Source organism: Artemia franciscana, chromosome 9 (assembly GCF_032884065.1).
Source record: "Artemia franciscana chromosome 9, ASM3288406v1, whole genome shotgun sequence".
NCBI lineage: Eukaryota > Metazoa > Arthropoda > Branchiopoda > Anostraca > Artemiidae > Artemia > Artemia franciscana.
Window position 1 is genome coordinate 16,396,593 of NC_088871.1, and position 23,429 is coordinate 16,420,021.

General features: G+C 34.8%; 1 protein-coding gene across 1 annotated transcript; it reads right to left on the reverse strand.

Annotated features, from left to right (window-relative positions):
* Nucleotides 1–12,779: 12,779 nt before the first annotated feature.
* On the reverse strand, nt 12,780–20,565 carry LOC136031058 (uncharacterized). The gene is made up of 2 exons (XM_065710296.1): nt 20,389–20,565; nt 12,780–13,213 (listed from the first exon to the last, which is right to left on the reverse strand). The coding sequence occupies exons 1-2, from the start codon at nt 20,499–20,501 to the stop codon at nt 12,838–12,840; spliced, it is 489 nt and encodes a 162-aa protein (XP_065566368.1). The 5' UTR covers nt 20,502–20,565; the 3' UTR covers nt 12,780–12,837.
* Between the last annotated feature and the right edge of the window lie 2,864 nt (nt 20,566–23,429).

A 23,429-nucleotide genomic window follows, 5' to 3' on the forward strand; every position in this document is an offset into this window, starting at 1 on the left:
AGTATAGGACGTCCCCAGTATAATTTTTATAGCTCTTTTTTGAATGCTTTCAGTTTTAGAACGTTAGGATTCGGTCAGCCCAGGGTGCCAGACAGGACAAGCATATTCAAGACAAGGTCTTATATAAGAACAATAAATTATTTTAAGGTTCTGGATTGATATGGAGAACCGTTTGAGAAGGGAGAAAGATTTAAGGAGAAAACCACTTGTTTTAAATAAGTGAAAAGAGTAAGATTTCCATTTAAGGTCATTGTCCAAATGCACACCAAGCAGCTTAACCATGTTTAAATTTGGAATGCAAAGGTAATTATTGATTGGGGGTATATTTTTTAAAAAGGAGAATAGCATTAAACTGCTTTTCGGTATGCTCAGATTGAGTTTAACATTGTCAGGATCATTCTTTAAGTTGTTAATGAGTGAGTCAAGTTTAACGCCCAAAGTGGTTGAGGTTTGACAAAGGTTAAGTAATGTCAAATCATCCTCAAATTTAAAAGTGTTGTCAAAGTTTGGTGAAACATTGTTTAAAATAATTAAGAATGCTAAAGGACCCAATTTAGTCCCTTGGGGTGCTCCACAGGAAATCGAGGTAAAACCTGATGAATTTTCGTTAGGGAGGACTACACGTTGCTCACGACCAGATAAAAAACTAGCTATCATACGTAAAACAAAATCTCTGGCACCTAAAGCCCTTGCATTATCAATAACTGTCTGATGATCCAAGTTGTCAAAGGCTTTACTAATATCAGCAAAAACAGCCTCAACGTAGGAACTACTTAACTCAAGATGTTGAAAACAGTGTCAAGTATATAACATAAACAATGGGTGGTGCTATGATTCGGCCTAAAGCCAAACTGATTTGGGTTAATTTTATCTTGAATATCGTCAAAGAGGAAATTGTAAATAAAACTTTCAAAAATTTTAGAGAAAATAGAGGTTTTTGATATTGGTCTTAAGTCAGAGGGAACTTTTGGGGTTTTGTTTTTCGTCACAGGTGATATAATAGCTTGTTTAAAACACACTGGAAAAATACCATCTACAAAACATTGGTTAAAAATTGCAGTTAGAGGTACACTTAAATAATGGGCACATTTCACAATCAATTTGGTAGGGATATCACCTGGGTATACTGACTTATTTGTATCAAGATTTTTGACAATCATCTAGGCGATTGTCTACTCTAATCAATATTTTAACTTTGATTCGGGTGTTTTTGCTTTTATTTGAGTTTTGTTAGAAGCGCTGTAAATAATTTTCTCCGGACACCTTCGACCCTATAAATGGCTCTGTGTACAGTTACAATTAAGCTTTATCACCTTATTTTTCTCTCTCTATTATTTTCTCTTTGCCTGCAAAATCCTTCTCTTTGATTAAAGTTTGACTCTCTGTGACAACCATACTTTTTAAAGTAATAAAAATCTCTAGCGTAGGGACCGATCACCTTAAGGAGGGGACAGCACCTTTCATATACAGAATAATTTCTGTTCGTTTTAAGTTTTGATTCCGCTCCTTACTTTCAGTTTAGAAAAACAACTTGTTTTTGTATCTAATTTCTGAACGTTTTTCAACTAATGCAGGTTCGAATTTGGCTCAACCTACATGAAAAATTGAAACGAAATTTGCATATTTAATTTTGGAAGAGTATTCCCACTCCCCATGTAAAGTTTTCTTTAGAAAGTTCACCTACAGAAAATAGCCTCCCAATTTGAAAATTTCGTCGCATAAAATAACCGTTCCTCCACCGGAAATAATTCCAACCCCAAAAAATTTATATACTTCTCAATAACCAATAAAATATGTAAACAATAGCCAAAGTTGAAGGCTCTTATCCATTGTAAACCGTAAGTTTTTCAGACACACCTCAATAATTTTCACAATTACTTTATCACCGTTGACCTTTAATTCCTCAATCATCATTACGAATAATTCCAAATCATACGGTCCCCTCAATTCCTAAGTTCTGCACCGATTCATCGGCGTCACGCTTCCAATCAAAAACGCCCTGGCACGAAGAAAAATTTCGGTGGAGCATCAACATGTCATCAGTACCGTCACTCCGATGGCGCATCATTAGTCTGTCTAAATTTAGTCTAACGGTTTTGCAATGATTTGTTGATTTCAGTATGTTAAGTAAACTAGAGTGTTAAGTAAATTTATAAAATCAATAAGTATCGATTTCTAAACTGGAAATATAATTAGAAACTGCCAGACATTTTAGCCAGTGGTGCATTTAAGATGTGATGGAGCACCTGGCACCCCCAAATATTTCCCCAGATTTCCTTAAAGAAATTATTCTCTCATTTGCAGTAGTCCTCTTCATTTCTTGTAACATAGTTTGATAATTTATTTGAATCGGCTTAAAACAATAACAATACTCCCCTTTAAAGATCTTATTTTGCATTTGCATTTTTAAAGACCCAACTTACGTCATGAATCGTAATTTGTAGTTCTCTCGGCCATTCAATCTGTGTGATCCTGTTTCGAGCGTATTTCATTGCAAATTTCCAAGTGACTCTTTTTGCCACGAAGCGGCAGAATATTTGAAAATCAGAAGATTACAAAGTACCCTTTTCCTTAAGTCCTGTGGTGGCGCAGTGGATTTGACCTTAGCTTGGTAATACGGGACCCAGAGATCGAATCACGCTGCAGGAATGCACTGCAGGGCCGATGCAGGGACCTTAGTAGTCAAGAAGCGTCGTTAATTCTTAAATAATAATAACAACCCTTTTCCTTAAAAAATTTATTCTTCATAAAATGACCTGACAAGTTTCAATCCGTTTTGAATTTTGCATACAGATAACTTGGTTAAAACTTCAATTACATTTTTTTAAACAGAGACGAAAATTTTATTTCAGATCAACTATCTTAAGTTAAGAATCTTTCTAAGAAGCTATGAGTTGAAGTTTTCTTCCTCTTCCTCCAGAGAAAATTTATTCCTTAGCTTCTTCTACGTTCTGCTGCACACGAAGAACACAAGCTGATTAATTATTGTAACACACATTGATTGAAAGATAATCATTACTGGGTTTCATTGGGCACGACAACAGGTATCAGGAAACACAGACACGTAGGGAAGCAATAGCAGAAGAAAAGTGTTAAATAATAATTTATTGGTTGTAAAGTGCTACAAGATTAGAAAAAAACTTCTGAAAACATTACATATTGTGTGGTATTGAAATTAACAACCGCTATACAGCTTTCCGGTATTCCAAAGATAGTCACCTTTGACGCGTTATTGAATGCAAGGACAGACTATTAATTTAGAATTTATGGATCAAGAAAAATCATGCGACAATAAAATTACCATGCAGAATTTAGGGCCAATTAATCTATTGAGTGGATTTTGTCGGTTTTACTTCTGAATGCTTTGAAACCAATTATATTTTTGAACTGTCTTCGTCTTTTTCATAAAATAAGAAGTCCTTTAATGCCAAGGACAGGCTCTTTCACCTCGACTTTTAATTGGCTTTTAAGGTACTAAAAGCTCTTCCAAATTGGCTTTAATTTGTCAGATTTACTAGCCACGAGACTGTTATAATTCGACAATTAGTTTCCATTTCAATGTCAATTAAAATAATTTTTTCTGAGTTTCTCTCACTGTTGTCCTTAATTCTTGAAATTTTGCAAATTACAATTATTTGTTATAATTTCAATCATTGTAATCTATATATATAAAAATAAGTTGCCTGTGTGTGTGTGTGTGAGTGTCGAGTGACGTCATGTTTGTGTGTCGGCTGACGTCATGTTTTCGACTGACGAAATTACAGACCGGGACATCGGGACACAAATGACGACCAGGGCACCGGCACATAGGGAATATAAATGACGACCGGGAAACTCAAAGAGAAAGCGACCGGGACACAAGGAATGTTCGATTAGCAATCACCATCAACAAAGCACCGGGACACAAATGACGACCGGGACACAGGGAGTATAAATGACGACCAGGACATAAGTAAAAAAAAAACTAAAAAACTAAAAAAAAGGTAAAAATTTACAAAAAAAAACTAAAAAGAAAAAAAAACTAAAAACTAGTAAAAAAACTAAAAAAGCTAAAAAACTAAAAAACTAAAAAAGAAAAAAAAAGAAAAAAAGGAAAAATTGAAAAATAAAGGAGAAAAACAAAACTAAAAAAAAATAAAAATAAGAAAAACTAAAAAGGTAAAAACTACAAAAAAAAACTAAAAAGAAAAAAGAAAAAAACTAAAAAAAAAAGTAAAAACCAAAAAAAAGCTAAAAAGAAAAAAAGGGGAAAAACACAAACTTTATTTCATCATATACCAATTCAAAAACGAATGTATATACAGACCGCTACACCGGGACACAAATGACGACCGGAACACAGGGATGACGACCGGGACACCGGGACACAAATGACGACCGGGACACAGAGATGACGACCGGGACACAGGGACACAACTACAACGGGGACGCCGGGGGACACAGGGGGATATATAAATGACGACGGGGACACAGGGAATGTTCGATTAGCAATCACCATCAACAAAGCTAAAGGGCAATCATTAGAATCATGAGGTATAACTAAAAAAACTAAAAAAAGGTAAAAAACTAAAAACTAAAAAAAAGACCAATTCAAAAACGAATGTACATACAGACCGGGACACCAGGACACAAATGACGACCGGGACACCGTGACACAAGGAATCATGAGGTATAGATCTGAATATGGATTGTTTTCCCATGGACAAGTATACGTTGCATGTTCAAGAGTCGGTAAACCTGATAATCTATTTATATGCACAGACAATGGGACAGCGAAGAATGTTGTATATTCGCAAGTTTTACGAAGTTAAAAACATATATATATATATATATATATATATATATATATATATATATATATATATATATATATATATATATATATATATATATATATATATATATATATATATATATATATATATATATATCTATATTCACAGGTGGGACACAGGGACACAGCTACAATGGCGCGTAACTAATATGGCGCGTAACGACTTACGCGCGCGGGGGGGCTTTGGGGGGCGCGAAGCGCCCCCACCAACTAGGTGCTGGGGTGGCGCGAAGCGCCACCCCAACAGCTAGTAAACGTATAATAGCTGCACATTGCCGTTATGTGCAAGATATTGGATCATGATATCAGAATTGAATTAAAATTTTGGCTTTTCTGAGATTCTGCTGTAGCTTCCCCCTCCATTGGGACGTCCCTACCTGCTAGAATGGGGGTGGAAAGCAGCATCTCCTTTTTCACACGCATTATGGCTCCCATTTCAAATTTCATGCTAGTTAAAGCATCCAAACAAGGTCTAATTTAAATGCTATAAGGTGTTTGCTGCCCACGAAGAACAAAAGCTGCTTTACTATTGTGGCATACCTGATTGAAAGGTATGATACTGTAATTACTGGTTTCATTGGGCACAACAACAGGTATAATGAAAACACAGAGACGAAAAGTAGCGAAAGCTAGCGGTTAGTGAATAGCAAGAGATTAGAAAATCTGAAATCTTTTTTAATTCTACAGGATTGAGAGGTGTCGCCTGTCCCATGTTTTCCTAAAATTTCCACGTGTTGTTATATAGTACATGCCCTCGGAGCTCTAAAGGGCTTCAACAGACTCGTCGGTTTATTCGGATTCTAACGACACATCACTCGCAGCGTTTTGAACGATTTTAACCCGTTCCTGATAAGAAAAATTTGCATCAGCCGGCAGTGTGCCGCCGTTTTCCCTAAAAACTAGCTATTCACCGCTGAAAAAAAGAATCGTCAGCGTCTACCAAACTGCAATGAAATCGAATGATCTTTATTAGGTCTAAAGGAAAGCTGTCGGTGCTTCGGGGTATCTTGAAGGAATAGGACATTAATTTCGTTTAGCTAAATCCTGATGTTAATGCGATTGAATATAGTTTGAAGACTATGTTGCCACAAGGAATTAATTACCATGCAAAAAACCTACAAAAGTCCCAGGGGTCCCGACAGTTATTAGGTGGATGAATTACAATTGGTGAATGAGGAGTGCAATGTTGCTGTACAGCCTTAAAAAGAAAGTACCATATTATTTAAAAAAATTCTTATTTAATATTTTTTTTAAACATCTCAAAAAAATTATTTAGTATTTAAAAAATTATAATATATAAAAAATTTCTTCTAAGCAGTATTGTTCTCAGTGGCACGAATTTGTGGGCCACCGGTGCCCTCTGTAAAACATATTCAAGGGCGCATTAAATACATTTTTCAAGCATCTAGATCCAGGCCCAGATTGAATAGGAGTGGAGCTCGATTGGATTTTTTTGTAGGGTCCTCTTTATATATTAAGCTTTTGAATACAGTTCAAATTTAGTATATATATATATATATATATATATATATATATATATATATATATATATATATATATATATATATATATATATATATATGTATATATATATATATATATATATATATATATATATATAACCATCCCAGAAAATCCCCTTAGGAGATCGTTTCTGGCTTTGCGAAAAATACTCTGATAATTCTCTACCTCCCATGGGAAATTCCCCTGCACGCCAAATTAATCAGCCAAAGAGAAAGTACAAAATAGGTCCCTTGAATATTTTGATCAGATGTCCAAAGGGGCAACCATTAACCAAAGGATTTGATATCAAAAATAATTTAAGGAAAGGGGTTGGTCGGTCTCCAAAGGACTCACATAATTCATTAAGGTTTTCTTATTGTTCAAAACGATCTTTTAGTGAACCTATAGCTTAATCTAAAAAATATTAGAAAAGGATACCTTTATATATTTATCGGATCTCCAACAGGTTTTTCATGACCTTCATAACTGAACTGTTCCTTTCTTTTCCAAAGCTTTTTATTTTGAAGTTATGTTGATACTCCCAAATGTTCTGCAAGAGTTCTTGCCTGTACTGAAACTTGTTCAAATCTAGAACTTCTGTAGATGCTTAACCATTTAAACGAAATAACAAAATAAACGAAGAAAGGGCAATGGATTCAATGGCAATCGGCAATGGTCTACAGATTCACTTTAAAGTTCTTTGCGAACATAATTGACTTGGAACAGCAAATTGTACCAAAAAACCAGTGATACTAAGAATCTATAGTCTTTCATTCCATTTCTTAGAGAATCTTCTTCGCTTCTAATTTGTGAATCTTCAGAAATTTCTGATATGTCGAAAAGAGCATCGTAAAATTCACCTGTTTTTTTTTTTTTTTTTTTTTTATCTCACTGCTTTTACGCTTTGAATTCACCATTCCTATCTGTTACTGCGAAGTGGCTTAACAATAAGCCTTTTACATATTTGAGAAGTACTAAGCATCTTTTTGAAGATGCCAAAATATAGGCGTTGGAGAATACCAAATAAGGTTAAAGCTGTTATGCAAATTTTTACTACATCTCCTTTGCTACTATTTTGCTACAAATTGTTACAATTGCAAGACGTAAAAATACCTGTGTATTTTCTTCTAAGAGTCTAGCTTCAACCCCGAAGACATTCTCCTTCATGTTCGAACCATTATCTTATCTTTTTCCTCTTATGTTGATGCTAAGTCCAAAACTTTTAACTTCCTTTTTTCACACACAAAAATAAATTTTCTCCCGTGATACTCTCTGCATATATAAATTGGATGAAACCTTCATGCATAGCGAAATTCGAGTCTGGTAGTGTTCCATTCGGGACATATATGATGCAAAGAGACATTTGTTACTGATGGCTGACGTCACGGCCAAATATGTTCCATACTTTATTCTATCGATGGTTTAAATTTTTTGTTTGTTGCCTATTGAGTTTAATATTTCGTTTTGTACCGTTTTGCTTAAGTAACTTTAGTGTATTTGTTTTGCGGCAATTCTTTATGTATGATCATGCATTGTTGGATCAAATTTTCAAACTAATTCAATTGTAACTAAAATTTTCCATTTCATGCATTTAGATTTCCGTGCACCTAGGTTTTCGATGCTTACTCTAAACGCGATATTACGTTCTGTTAAAAACTGAACTACAGAAAATAATCTTTCAATTATCTTATACAAATAAATTTTTTCTTGGTTCAACAACTTTTGATGAATATTGCCTATTGTTTGCTCAGCAGAAAGTCTTTCTTGAAACTCTATCCATTTTAACATAGGTACCAAGTGATTTTTCCTTTTCATGTGTGGCCAATTTATTATATATATTATGCCAGTTATTAAATCCTGTAGTGGCTAATGCAATTGACCCACTGATGCTTATGGCCGACACCAAAAAAAAAAAAAAAAAAAAAAAAAAAAAAAAAAAAAAAGTTATCCAAAAATGGCTTATTATTTCACCAGTCGTAAGCTTTCTATTAAGATACACTTTTGAAAAGTGTGTTCCATCCTCTTTGTGCGGAAACTCATTTAAGGTAATTCTTGCAAAGTTTTTTGCAACTAAGTAATCTCTTATTTGTTGTATCAGCTTTTTATGTTATAAAGTACATATTATATATTAATAAAAACATGAACAAATCTAATCAAGCATAGCGGATTTAGAATCCATTACAGTCAAAAGCAATTAGATTCCAATTTTGAATTTTCTTTTTGTTCATTTCGATGGTAATGCAGGGCCCGGTCAGGCCCAATCGCCCTTCATCTGGCCCTGTCTAGATACCCCATTGGACTTCAAAAATACGTTTTTGTGGAATTTCACCAGTAAGTACTTTTTTTAGTATTTTCATTGCAGACTTACTTGGACTTAGATCCTCCAGCACTTAGTGGCGTATTGGGCAGCAACTGTTAAACTCCACGTCAGATCAATCTGAGTTCATTCAGTTATGATCGTATTAATCTTGTATCAACTTCAAGTGAACCACCAATAGTGGTACGTTGTTCATCACTCTTCCAGAGGCTCGGAGGAATCCAGCATAAAACATCACACGAAAGTCGTCGCTGTCTCTTTCGAGTCATGTAGCCCCAGTAGAGCCACCTTCTAAGCCAGAATTCGTCGGTTATTTGGGATTCCTTCGTGTGAAACTTCATCCATGGGCTAGGCACTCCATAAACCCAACAAACCGTAAGTATTCTTTTGAGGTAATTGTTTTCAAATCAAAGTACTCGTTTCTCAACAGCTCTAGGATGCACATCCATATATTAACTTAAATATTTCCCCAAATTTAAAACCTGCAGCTAACGAAGAAGAATTGGAAAACATAAAAATCCTCTCCCCGTAGATTTGAAAAAAAAAATTTCCCCTAGCTCAAATTTTTCATGAATTGGCGCAAGTGTATCTGCTAAGTTAAGAATTGTATACAGAAAAGCAAAAGGACTGCTTTCAGTGGAAGTGTTAGCTTTAGCACCCTTTGTCGTAGATTCTCCATTTCATCAGTAAAGTAATTGGTGGCAAGTAGCCAACAAGTAACCACAAATAATATATTCTCCTGAGTGGATCTCTATTAACACTGGTGGTAAGACAGTAAACGTTTTCACTAACCTTCAGAAAAAAATAGCATTTAGATTCCTGTTAAATAAATAGTCTTACCATAGTGTACTCTTTCAAACACTTCTTCATGTAAAAATGCCTCCCTGAAGCCTTTTCCTCAGGATGAATTTGATGGAGCACTTTTAACTCACTTAATATTAGCTCTTCATGTAATTAATCCAAAAAACTTTTTCCACAAAGCAAGTTTTTCAAAGAAAAGTCAAGAATGAGCAGAAATAAAGTCAAATAATCATTCAAGCATAAAGCTACCACAAATCAATATCAATATACAAACTAAACTCAAAACAGAAATTACAAAAAATAGTTGACTAAAACTCAAAACGATAAAAAATGAACATGTGTAGGGCTGATGAACCCCATGCCTTCTCAAGATCAAAACATAATTTGCGCTAAAAAAAACAAAAAAAACAAACGACCGTGGAATGTCAGTTTAATTTACATACACCGATATTTTTCTTTAAAGTTGTGATAATTTTTTATTTATGAATGTAAGAGAAGTGAAAACACTTAAAACGTATTTTGTTTTCAGTAAAGTGCAAATTATGTTCTGGTCTTGAGAAGGCATGGAGGTTATCAGCCCTACTCATGTTAATTTTTGCTTCTTTTTAGTTTCACTGGGCTATTTATTGTAATTTCAGTTCGTTCTGGGACTAATTTATTTATAGTGATTTGTGGTAGTTTTACGCTTAAGATTATTTGAATTTATTTCTGCTCATTCTCGGCTTAATGGAGCTCATTGCTTTTCTTCGAAAAACTTGTTTTGCAGAAAAATTTTTTTAATTAATTTCTGTTCGTTTTTCATTGACATAGTGTGTTACATGGAAAAAAATTTATATTTGCACCTTTCAGTTTTTCTATAAGAATCCAAAGTATGGGTTGCTATTTGTATGTTAAAAAAGTGAAACTTTTTTAACGCTTTTTAGACCTGAAACAAACAGTATTTTTAATTTAGTTTTATAGCTTCTAAAGCGGACCTGAAAAATAAATTTAATATCATTCCCAAACGATTCTACCTATGCTCTTTGACAATCTGGATATACTTAAGCTCTTTTTATTTGTTTAAATTGTAAGAGCAGAAGTTGTAATAGTAGTAGCCCCAAAAGTTTCAAATTAATACCCCCAGTCATTCTCGATATATTACTGAGGTTTCTTATTGGCAACCATAAACACAATACCTTTTGATTTATTTTAAATCAACATTTAGTTTTAAAGCATAATGGGCCAATTATTCCTAGAGACATAATTAATGGACTGTGCAGAAGTCAGCATATTACATTCAAATAGACAATGGTAAATGGCTTAATTCTTTAAATTACAAATACCTGCAAAGAGGGGAAGAGAGTACTCAGCCCCTTGAATTAGGGAACTGATATGAAAACGTCTGAAAATGAAAAAAATTTAGCCAGACCGAATAATCTCTGATAATCTCCAGTGGTATATGTCTCCAATGGGTATTGGTCTACCACCTGGCTGTTCGATATGTAAAGCATTTTTTTGCAATTTCATCTGCCTGATGGTTACCAGTTATACCTGAGCGGCTTGGAACATACTGAAGGTAAGTTGAAGCAAGATTATCAACAATGTTAAGACAATGAAATGTGTTTATATCCATCCTATATTGAGAAGCTGAAGACAGCAGCTCAAGGCTTGACAAAGATTCAGAATAAACTATAATATTTTGTAAATTATCAATCAAAGGTTGATTATTCATGAGGTGTTCTAATACCATGATTTTGGCATTTAGCTATGCAGACATTATAGACACATTATCATATATCTCTCACCCATTGCAATATTAAGGAGATTATATTAACAAAAATTTTAGAAGCATAATGGGCCAATTATTCCTAGAGACATAATTAATGGACTGTGCAGAAGTCAGCATATTACATTCAAATAGACAATGGTAAATGGCTTAATTCTTTAAATTACAAATACCTGCAAAGAGGGGAAGAGAGTACTCAGCCCCTTGAATTAGGGAACTGATATGAAAACGTCTGAAAATGAAAAAAATTGAGCCAGACCGAATAATCTCTGATAATCTCCAGTGGTATATGTCTCCAATGGGTATTGGTCTACCACCTGGCTGTTCGATATGTAAAGCATTTTTTTTGCAATTTCATCTGCCGGATGGTTACCAGTTATACCTGAGCGGCTTGGAACATACTGGGGGTAAGTTGAAGCAAGATTATTGATAATGATAAGAAAATGAAATGTGTCAATATCCATCTTATACTGGGAAGCTGAAGACAGCAGCTCTAGGCTTGACAAAGAGTCAGAATAAACTGTAATATCTTGTAAATTAGCAATCAAAGGTTGATTATTCATGAGGTGTTCTAATACCATGATTATGGCATTTAGCTATCCAGACATTATAGACACATTATCATATATCTCTCACCCATTGCAATATTAAGGTGTGGGAGAAAAGCTCAACTGCCACCTTTTCATTCATTTTGGACCCGTCAACAAAAATTTGGAAGTGGTTTTTATATGTAATTGTACTAAGTTCAGCGTTTTTTTCAGGATGAAAGTAATGGGGGTAATTTTTTTAGTCCACTTTGAGGAATTAGTACTTATTATGGGAAATGACCAACTCCGAAGGGGGGGGGGGGAAGGTGGGAACAATAGACTTTAGTCGCTCTGGAATTTCCTCTGGATATCGACATATTAGTTTGAAATGCCTCTTTACATGGATGGATTTTTTAACCAGTTATGCAAGGAATGACAGCTATTGGGTTCAATCTTTGTAAGATAATTTATCAAGAGAAATCTTCGTTTGTAATTTGTTGTTGATAACCCACCTCAGTAAGCAAAACTTAATACTTGTTGGTTTTCTAAGACCAAATATGAGATGGATTATATCATTTTGTGTTGTTTCTTTTTTTTGCATTTGGGTCTTTGCACAATGAGCCCATAATCAATATAGGGTCTTATTTGTGATTTATAAAATTGGAATAAGTTCATTTTGATGTTAACCAAACCTGAAGTTCCAAGATATTGGAAGTTTTCCAATCAACTAGCTCAGAGCCAAAGATAATTTATGTGTTTCACTACATTTAACTGATTTTTTTTAAGTTGTTTTGGGAGAAACAGCTTAAGTTTCATCATTCTAAGATGAACAGTTGACAATAGTTTTAGTCTCTAGTTATCATTATTCTACAACTAGTGTCAGTTTCAAATGTTATTTTAAAACCTTTCTTACTTCCTCTGTTTTCTGCAAATGTAGCTCTTAGTTATAAATTCCAATTTTTGTTCTTAATTACACACTGTAATAGCTCTAGTAGTTTCTTACATATTTAGACTAATGCTCAAACTCCCATATTCAACAGATAATTTTATTCAGTCTTAAATTATTATAACTTCTCAATGAGATTGAACTTCATATATCCATTAAAATCATTCTCACTTCTTCTGTGTTCTCCGTGATAGATTCTCTTATTCCTTGCAATTTTGCACGGTATTCAACAATTTTTGAGCCAAAATAATCTGACTCCTTAAATACTTCGTCTTTTTCATCCTTCTGTGAGAGAAACATCTCTATGGTTTTCTCCAGTTGTTCTTGTTCTTTACTCTGTATCATTTCAATTAAATTGGCAGCATTTAAGGCATCGCCAGTGCCAATTGATTTCAGCAATGATTCAACTTCAATTATTTGCTTAGAGATTTTGTTGAATTCACATGTGACATCATAGGCCACTTTTTTAAAAGATGTAAAATCTTTACCATTTTGCTCATTCAGGTAGTCCTTGAAACCCCTAGAATAAAAGAGAAGGTTAGAGCAGCACGTATTTATTGCACTTTCTGACAGAAAAAATAATTTGAAGGATCTCACCAAAGGACCCCTCCTGTCAAAAACAATATATAGAAAACACTCAGAAGTAAAATATTTGGGAAGTTTGAACCTCAAAACAAACGTTTTTGGGACATTTGAAGTTCACACATATAAGGCATGTCCATGGTTTTAGGACTGATTTTCGGTTGTAGATAGGCCTGCTGATGGAGGTGATTTCCCCCTCCAATTCACCCAAAAGGACTAGATCTTAAAGATACTTGGTTAAAATTTTTTTTTAGCTTCCCTTGGACAATATTATCTCCCTCACCCACTCAGCCCTTGAAGACTATGCTTGTGTGCAACTAATCTAATTAATATTATTCATAAAATGCACACAGAACATCTGAAAGTGCATTTCTTGATGCAGCCAAATAATAACAGTTTTCACCTTAATCACCTTAATCCATCTGAGAGCTTTAAGGTCTTCCAGACCTGTAGTGTTCTTGAGTTGATGACCACCAGTTGAACTTCCACTGCTTCTTCTCCCACTCTTTGTCAAGTGGGTTTGAAGGACTGGATGGAGGGAGCACTGACAGTTGAATCTTTCAGTTGATTCTAATGGTTTATGACTCTTCTCGAGAAGAACGTTAGACGAGTTTTCGATCAGGAGCTTGGCTTTGGTAGCTTCTTGGAGTGTCCTCTTGTGTTGTGCTGGTTGAGATTGCCACCAAAGATTGCTGACTTTTTGTTCTGCAGCTTGTAAGTTAGCATCATGTTGCTGTGCAAGTGTCTTTAAACCAGAGTGGGTAGTTTAAGGTACCTGAGGTGGTCTTCATATGAGGTTGATGCTAGACTTAGTACACATTTTGTTGCTTGTCTCTGTACGTTTTTGATGAGCCTCACATCTTGTTGATAAGAAGGACCAGCAAGACACATGCCAAAATCAAGATGGGGTATGATGAGAGCCTTATATAGTTTTATAAATAAAGATGCCTCTCTGTTGTTGATAGTTTATTTAAGTGGTCTGAGACTGGAGCTTGCACGGAAAGCAGCATACTGGACATGACTGTGAAATTTAAGTTTATCATCAATGATGACACCAAGATCCCTTTCTTCTGCTCTGTTCTCTAGTTGCTCTCTTACTTTGGTGGTGAGATTGTAGATTGTGTAGTTTGTCATTGAGTTATTGAGTCTAAGGTGTAATACACAGCATTTTCCTACATTAAACTGGAGAAGCCAGTCTTGGGTCCAAACTTATAGCTCATCTATGTTGTGTTGGATACTCTGATGGCATGCAATACCAAAGAGTTTGCCATCATCAGCAAACAGGTGCATGCCATTGTCAATATGGTTAGAGAGTTGGACCCAGTACTCTGCTCACTATTTTGGCCTTGTCAGAGTACATTGGTTGGCCATCTGTAGCAAATAAGCAAATTTTCTGTTTGCGATTTGTAAGGAAATTCATCAGCCAGTCTACAACAGCCTGATTGATGCCAATAGCGGATAATTTGGAGTGCAGTCAACTGTGAGGAACCTTGTCAAAGGCCTTAGCAAAGTCCAAACAGTGGCAGGTCAACCAAATGTCTGTGGTCTATTAGGTCTGTGATTTCCTTGTATGATTCCAAGAGGTTTGTTTCAATTGATTTTCCTGACTAGAAGCCATGCTGCCTGGGGGACAAGATCGTGTTGGTTGTCAAATGCTTAAGGATGGAATAATTGACTATGCACTCAAATATTTTGATGACAACTGAGGTCAGGCTAAAAGGCCGATAGTTTTCAGGCTTGGAATGATTACCTTTCTTGAAAACTGGTGTAATATTGGCTACTTTCCGGTCTGCTGGTAGCTCTCTAGAAGTAAGTGATGTCTGGAAAATTCTCCTAAGGAGTTCTACTATGATAGCTGCAGTTTCTTTTAATAACCTGGGATGTAGGTTATCTGGTCCTGGCAATTTGTTAGTATCTAATTTCTGTAAGCATCTGAGAACCTCTATAAGCAATAGAGTGATGCTTTCCATTGGGGATTTTACAATGTATTCAGGTGAAGAAGGTAAAGGACCATTGGGCTCATTGGTGAAAACAGAAACGAATTGCTTATTTAATGAGGTTGCAAGCTTGTTGATATCAGTTATTTCTTCAACTTCCTCAGTTACCAGTTTCCTGATGCCTTGTCTATTATGGTCTTGGCTAGAGACATATTGCCAAAATTTCTTTGGATTTGTCTTAGCTTTGTCTGCAAGTTTAGATTCAAAGCTTGTGTATAAATTTGTGGGTTAAATTTTTAAGGTTTGTTCCTGCTTTTTGTTACATTATTTTTAAATTATGCTAAAAATGCAATATTTGAACAGACGAGATATCAGTAGACTTGACATTCGAATTCATTCATTTACCTCCTCTCTCCCATCAACTGATATTAAGACTCAAGATGATATACAACAGGACAGCACCTGGTTTGAAGAGCAAAAAATAGGGACTTGCAGAAACATTTTTATTCAAAAAGAGACTTCACTATGGACCCTTTCATACCAAAAACTTGGTTTTAGAAAGCTTTAAAGAACTAAAAGCACTAAATAAGCAGAAAATAACACTTGCCTCAAAGGGAAAACAAATGGAACAGAAATTTTGTGCATGTGCCTGTGAACTACAACCAAAGAAAAAAAATTAAAATGATAATTTGTATATATTTCTCAATGATCAGTGAGTCTTAATGAATAGGCAAGAATCATCATTTCATCAAGCAAGTGTGTTTTCCTAAGCTACTCTAGTCCCTCTAGAGTTTTTCTTTCCTTTTTTTGATTCCCTTCACTTTTTTTGTGATGTATGAAATTTCCCCTTTTAAAAAAACAATTGCATTTATTGCTGATTATCTAAATGGACGAACTCAGCAGGTTGTTGTTGGTGAAGCTATGGCATCCTCAATTGATGTGTTAAGCGGAGTCCCCAGGGTAGCTGCCTGGGTCCAATTTTATTTTGTTTATTTATTAATGATCTGCCTTCCTCTGTTCAGCATTCTACTGTCAAGATGTTCGCGGATGATGTAAAACTTTATCTACCAGTACGAGACCAAAACGATGTGCAACTTTTACAGAAGGATCTTGACTCTCTAACTTATTGGTGCGAATCTAATTCCATGTTCATAAACCCTTCTAAGTGTGTTGTTCTACACTATGCTCGTAACTCCCACCTGTGCATACTTACCAGCTGTCTGGCATACGCATCCCTTCTAACGAAATAGCGCGTGACCTTGGGGTTTACTTTGATACCCAATTGAAATTTGATAAGCATGTTTCGGAAATTGTAAAGAATGCAAATTATCGTTTATCGTCTATAAGGAGAAGCTTTAGTAGGTTTAACCTTCGTAATTTCTTACTACTATACAAATCTATGGTCTGCCCTCTTCTTGAGTATAATACTTCTGTTTGGTTTCCATTAAGTCTAACGGATGAGCATAGGATAGAAAAGGTTCAGAGAAGGGCCACTAGATTGGTCCCATATCTTCAGTGCCTTTCCTATCTGCAGAGACTTTCTAGGCTTCAACTCCCGTCGTTGAAGTTTCATAGCCATTGCAATGACCTTGTAAATGTGTTTCGTATAATTAAAGGAGTGGATGATGTTGATCCAAATTTATTTTTTAAATTTAGCCATTATCACTCTACTTGTCAGCATGATTATAAATTATATCCCCCAAAACCACTGAAAAAAATTGGTCAATTATCTTTTGTTAGTAGAGTTGCCAGACCATGGAATGGTTTGCCTTTGGAGGTCGTCAAGGCAGAGAGTGTTTGAATTTTTAAGAGTGCATTAGTAAATATGCCTTTTTATTTAGATGCTTCTGTTGTGTAGTGTTGTGTTATTTAGAAGTTTTTGCTGTTTAGTTTGTTGTTGCCAATTTACTTCAGATTATTATTATGATTTTGTTTTTTTGCGTTTTTGCGACAAGCATTGATGCTTACCGCTATTCGTAATAATAAAAAAATAATAGAAAAAAACACAACAATCAAAATACAAAAATAGTATGAGATGATTGCAAAAAGTAGAAACCAAAACCTACTTCTTTTCATTTTGTGCTCTCTTCTGCTGGAATGTGGAAGTGGTTACCAACTCTGTCTTTGACTATATCTGCCTTTGATCAGTTTTGAGAGTAGCGACTACCTTTTTTGCTCTGTGTACTGAGAAAGATTTCACAGCCTATGCCACCTGTACCTTGCCCATATCCTTCTTTTCAATATTATTCTTCAGCTACTTACTCCTGGCTTTCCTTCAGCATCCAGTTCCTTCAAATCAAAGCCTATCTTTTTTCCTAAAGAGACTTTCTCGGGAACTCTACTGTCTGTCTTTCCAAAGAAATTTCTACAAGTTGCTGCTCTTTCTCATTTTTTTTCTTCAAGGATTTTTGTAGCTCCAAGTAAAAACATAATTTTGCTAGCAAATGTTACCAGTTTTATCACATTACCAAGTTCATTCACTGTAAATAATCTTGTATTCAAAGTGAGCTCAGTGCAGATGCTCTTTCTTTTCTGAGTATGCTTGTGGAGGGAGAAAAAACTGTATTCAATACTGGCAGACTGATGTAAGATAAATATGACAGTTTTGTATGACATCAGACAATTGTGGATACTTCCCATCCTATATCATGTTGTTCCACCTATATTGAAAGCCAGCATAAGTAGACTAGCTTAAATTTCTGAAATAGCAATTCATTTTGGACAGCAATAAATAACTTCCAGGCAATATATAATGTGCCTTGAACAGAAAGCAAATCACAAGAGGTGCAAAAAAGGTTAAAACTTTTAATGCCTACTAAGTTACTCTACTGAGAATCTTTCTTGAAACATATATTGCTGTCATAAAGTATTGCTTCTGAAACCCAAAAACTGAAATATTAATTTGACGCCTTATGTGCCAGCAATGGTTCTGGAGAATCGTTTTTAAACTTTCTTATAGGGTTTTCAAAATGCAATATCAGTATGAACTTTTTATTTTGGTTTGACATCATGTTTGAAAGTTTTCAGGATTTTCAAACTTGCAAAAGCTTGTTTTCAAAAATGAAAATTATATTCAGCTAAATCTGAATAAAGGTTACAATTTCCATTACTATGGTAACCGAAAGTTTGTTCCTCAAAATATTGAGCACATGAATTTTATTTCAGATACTTTGGGTTGTGGTCCCTTCTGTAATAGATTGCAGCTACTGCTGCAATCTTCAAGAGATAATTTTTTTTCCCAAAGCAAGAAAAGGAGTTTTAGGAACCTAAATTCAGCTTTAACAACCATAAGAACCTTTACTTAATAGGACACTCTATGGTAGCCCAGTAAATCAGCAATTTTGATAAGTTGAAGCTCAGTATCATTTCATACAGAAATAATTCATTTCTACTTATGTCCCAGATGCTCTCATAGGCTGTGTCAGGGCATATATGGAAACAGGGATGATTCATGAATTGAAATCAAGATTTTGGATGAATTGATACAGGCTTGTTTTTAAAAAGGGGGGGGGCAATCTCCTCAAGCTCATATTTGCTCTGGAACATCTTCATTTATGTCATTAGACAGTGGTTGTCTCAAGATAGCAGTCTCCCTAGATGTACAAACTTGATAGTCAATCCAAAATTTTCACCAATTACTAGGACACAAACAATTCATGGATCCAGATCATTTTTGGTATGCATGACTTTTGTCTTCTTTGGGTTTATATATATACCAGAGCTAAAAGCAGCAGGTTCAAGCATACAGGCTTGATCCTGTAGACTATAATTGATTTCTGCTAACTTGTCAAGACCACCAGCCAGGCTTGTGGTGGTAACACTGTTTCTGATCCTTCTTATGTTGTTCTCAAGTAGTGACAATATGGTATACAAAAAGGGCATAAAGAGTTACACAGGCAGTATAGAGTCAGGTAGCACATTTAAATTTATTCATAATTCTTTTGCTTGCTCTTCTACGATCTAAACATAGCTGCAGTAGTTATCATAAATATTTTTTATTCTATATTGATTATCTCTATAGGCACCATATTGGGCCAGTATATATGGCTCTTCATGCCTATTTAACCATATGGGTCAAAGACTTGCTTGAAATCATTTAATAGCTGGAGCTGGAGCTGCTATATTCATTTAAAGATATGCAAATACATTTCCTAGATTAAAAAAAAAAAAAAACAACATTGATATAGCTCAGAGTTTGGTAAAATTCTAGTTAATTGACTTCTTGCTATCTCAGAAAGGGTTTAGGTTAGGAAAATGAAACTTTCAGAAATGAATCTACAGACTAAGAAAGCATTTTGAAGCAACTACCTCCACTCCTTCTCCCTCTAGAGGGGCCTGACCTTTGATGACCTTTAGAAATATGTGTGTTATAAAAGTGAAACCTTGCACAAAATTGTTTTCAGCTTCATAACTTTGCTCAATTCCATTTTATAAGGTTTTAAAGATATGTAAATACATTTCCCAAATTTTGAAAAAAAAAAACGTTGATATGACTCAAAATTCTACTCAAATAATAGGAATTGCATTTTCAGAACTAAAGGCAGAGAAAAAGCAACTAGTAACTGAAAATTAAGGTAAAATGTTGTATTGTCAAAATTTCAATAGATATAGACCTGTCATGTAATCAAATTTCAGGGCTCTCTAGAGGGAGAAGGAATCAAGGTGGGTACTTTAAAATAGCTCCCAGAACATACTTTAGCCTGTAGACCCATTCCTGAAAGTTTATTTTTCTAACCTAAACCTTTTCCAAGATAGCAAGAAGTCACTTTAGAATTTTACCCAGAATTCTACTCAAATAACAGGAATTACATTTTCAGAACTAAAGGCAGAGAAAAAGCAACTGGTAACTGAAAATCAAGGTAAAATGTTGTTTTGTCAAAATTTTAACAGGTATAGACCTGTCATGTAGGCAAATTTCAGGGCCCTCTAGAGGGAGAAGGAATGGAGCTGGGTACTTTAAAATACCTTTGCAGGATATACTTTAGCCTGTAGAGCCATCCCAAAAGTTTCATTTTCCTAGCCTAACCCCTTTCCAAGATATAGCCAAAAGTCACTAAACTATAGTTTTAACGAATCTTAATATGGCAAACCAATACCCAGAAGAGTATGAGCTAGTCAGCCAAAGGGCTATTACAGCCTACCTTATGCCTATGACAACAGGCTATGCTTGACTCACTTTTCAAAAATATTGTAACTCTGAATTCTTAACTCCTGTGATTTTAAAAAAGTTCTACACGCATCTTTTACTTTTATTTTCGACAAATCTTCCATAGACTGGATTCCTGGCATTTCAAAAATATAATCCTTGTATTACAAATTTAAAAGGACATTTGTTAAGAAGTTTGTTTGTCAAATGATAAACTTTTCGCTTATATCAACTTTACCGACAAAAGTCAATTTTTGACCATCTCCGTGCCCAGGTCGCCAAAAGCGTTAGCCAATATTTTGATCGATCCGTAGAATTTAGCATTTTTGGTTTTATTTGCCTTGTCTCAAGCTCAATTTCAAGATATTCTGTTTTGCTGCTATTCTCGTTTACTATCTTCAAGCAAAATAGCAGATGAATTTTTTCAGAAAGTAATATTCCTTTGTTTTTTCTACATTTTGGCCATAGCAGATTTTATTTTTCTCTGCGTTGTGATATTTCTTGCCATTCTGTACTGGAAAAGTATTTATGGTGACAAATTTTACTGACAACAGTGGCGAATTCAGGACTTTAAGAATGGGGCTTGTTGCAAAAAACTTCCATTCCAAATTAAGTTAAACAGTAATACTGACATTGAAAGTTGCACGCCTAAGCTTCTATCCGTAATTTAGCTGTCGGTTCTGCGAAGCTATCCCCAAAACCAAATTTATAGAAACACTATCAATATTACATAATAAGTAGTCCCCTTCTATTGCCATTATTAGTAAATTTATCAATAGTGCTTTTTACACTTATGGCAGAATCACGATAAACAAGAAGAAGACCAAATCTGGTGAGTCTGTCCTCCGGCATTCTAACTCTTAGCCACAATTTCAATCTTCTCGAGGCAGAAAAGATGTGTTCAACAGACACCAAGCAGTCTAATAGGGAAATGAGAGTCACCAAAAGCGCTCCAATATTTGGGAAAATATTAATATCGTACTTGTGTTTCTGTAAAATTCTCCTACTACTTTATGGATTTTACGTGTGCCTGCATCGCTTTTTCTCAGACAAACCTATCGAGCTTTGCATATTGTCAATTCTTCAGTCAGGGCAGATTCACAAGCCGACTTTTTTTTTTTGGGGGGGGGGTGACTGCCCCGCCAGCTAACAAGACATGAATCGTATCAGCACATTATTGTTTTTTCATTTCTTCATAAATCGTCTGCTCATCAGCAGGCAACTGCAACATTAGGCGGGTTAAAAGGATACGACACCATCTTAGAGAGATGTTTAATGTTTCATTTAAAAACTATTACTCACGTCTACGTACTTCTTATAAATTCTACAATTTGTAAGTGCTATCATGGTTACAGCAGTAGCTGCGAACTAGTAAAAGGCGCATCACCAGCCCATAAAAACCAAAAGTTGAAGAATACATTTGGAAAAAAAAATGTCTAATGAAAAAAAAATCACCCCCTAGCGCTCAGTCAGGAATGGTAACAATCATTTCGGTTTGTCTTAAAAGTAAAAATTTGTTGATAAAACAAATTTATGGGTATCTCGAAAAAAGCCAAAAACCTCTTTAAAATGAGGCTAGATTATAATGAAAAATGCACCACTAGAATCAGCATGGTAAAAAATCTTGTATGGGAGAATTACAGTCCTTCACCTCAAACAACAAGGAAATCACTTCTTTGCATGGGTAGCACTGGTGTGTCTCCTTTTCTTTCTCTTTCTTTTTCCACCACGAATAGAGGGTTACCCGAATATCATATATATATATATATATATATATATATATATATATATATATATATATATATATATATATATATATATATATATATATATATATATATATATATATATATATATATATATATATGTGTGTGTGTTTAATGGCTATTTAAAAGCTATTGCTCATATCTACGTGCTTTTTATTAATTTCACCATCTGTAAGTGCCACTTGGTACTAAAAATGGTACTTTTAGTGCCATTTTTCAAGCGGAAAACTGGGGCATAAAAAGTGGGACTAGGGGGCTATACGGCGAATGTGGCAGTAATTCCAACTAAAATTCTCTCAACCCTTCTGTTTTTAGTATATGAAGTAACAAAACTCCTTCACAAGTACAAATCCTTCACAGTCGTAGAAAACGGTCGCCATTACCTTGTTGACAGAAATTTCATGTACCTTTTTAAATAACGTTCGCGTTATCGTAGTTAGTGGTACCAAATAAGGTAATTAGGACCCAGGAGCGAGAATTGAATTATGTGGAGGATGCATGTGCAAAGTTATGTTGGTGTCAAGCGGCCCATTAAAAATAATCGAAACTTCTATGTTTAAAAATCAAGTTATACGGTATAATTTCACGAAAATTTATGAGAGATGCAGAAATTTTGAAGCTTTTAGGAAACTTACGGAAAACTTTAGATTTCCAATCGAATAAACCCTCTCTAAAGTTTATGCAACCAGCCTTTCCACAAAAAAACTTTATATGTTAACAACGGGGAACTTGGCTAATTTACAGCCTTTAACCTGGAGGGTTTTCTCAAACCCTTAAAAAAAAGGCCTATTTTTCTTATCTTAAGGCATATTATCTTAATAAAAATGTCGTTAGAGATTTCACTAGCAATCGACTTTCCCAGAGCTAATATATATAGTATCTAATAAGAGTTAGTAAAATCTTTAGTAATTCGAAACGGTGGTTGAGATATTCATTGATAGGTTTCGAGTCTGTAATAAAAAAAAAATAAATAAATAAAAGAATAAAATAAGGCTTGTATATTGCTTTAGTTAGGAAATACCTATACAAGGCTTGCTTTTACAGATTTGCATATTCATACTTGTTTGGTAATTAAACAAAATTGTTCTAAATCTTCGTTGACAAACGAATTTCCCGTTTTAAACGTTTTTCGTCCAATTAGCTTGTCGACACGAATTTCACTATCCTTTGTCTCCACCAGAAAATGCTACATTCGTGCTTTCAACGATATTTTTTTTTACAAGATCTATTTACTATTGTCTATACAAGACACAGAAACTGTACAGCAAACAATCATATCTGCCCATCTCAACTCCAGGAGCAACG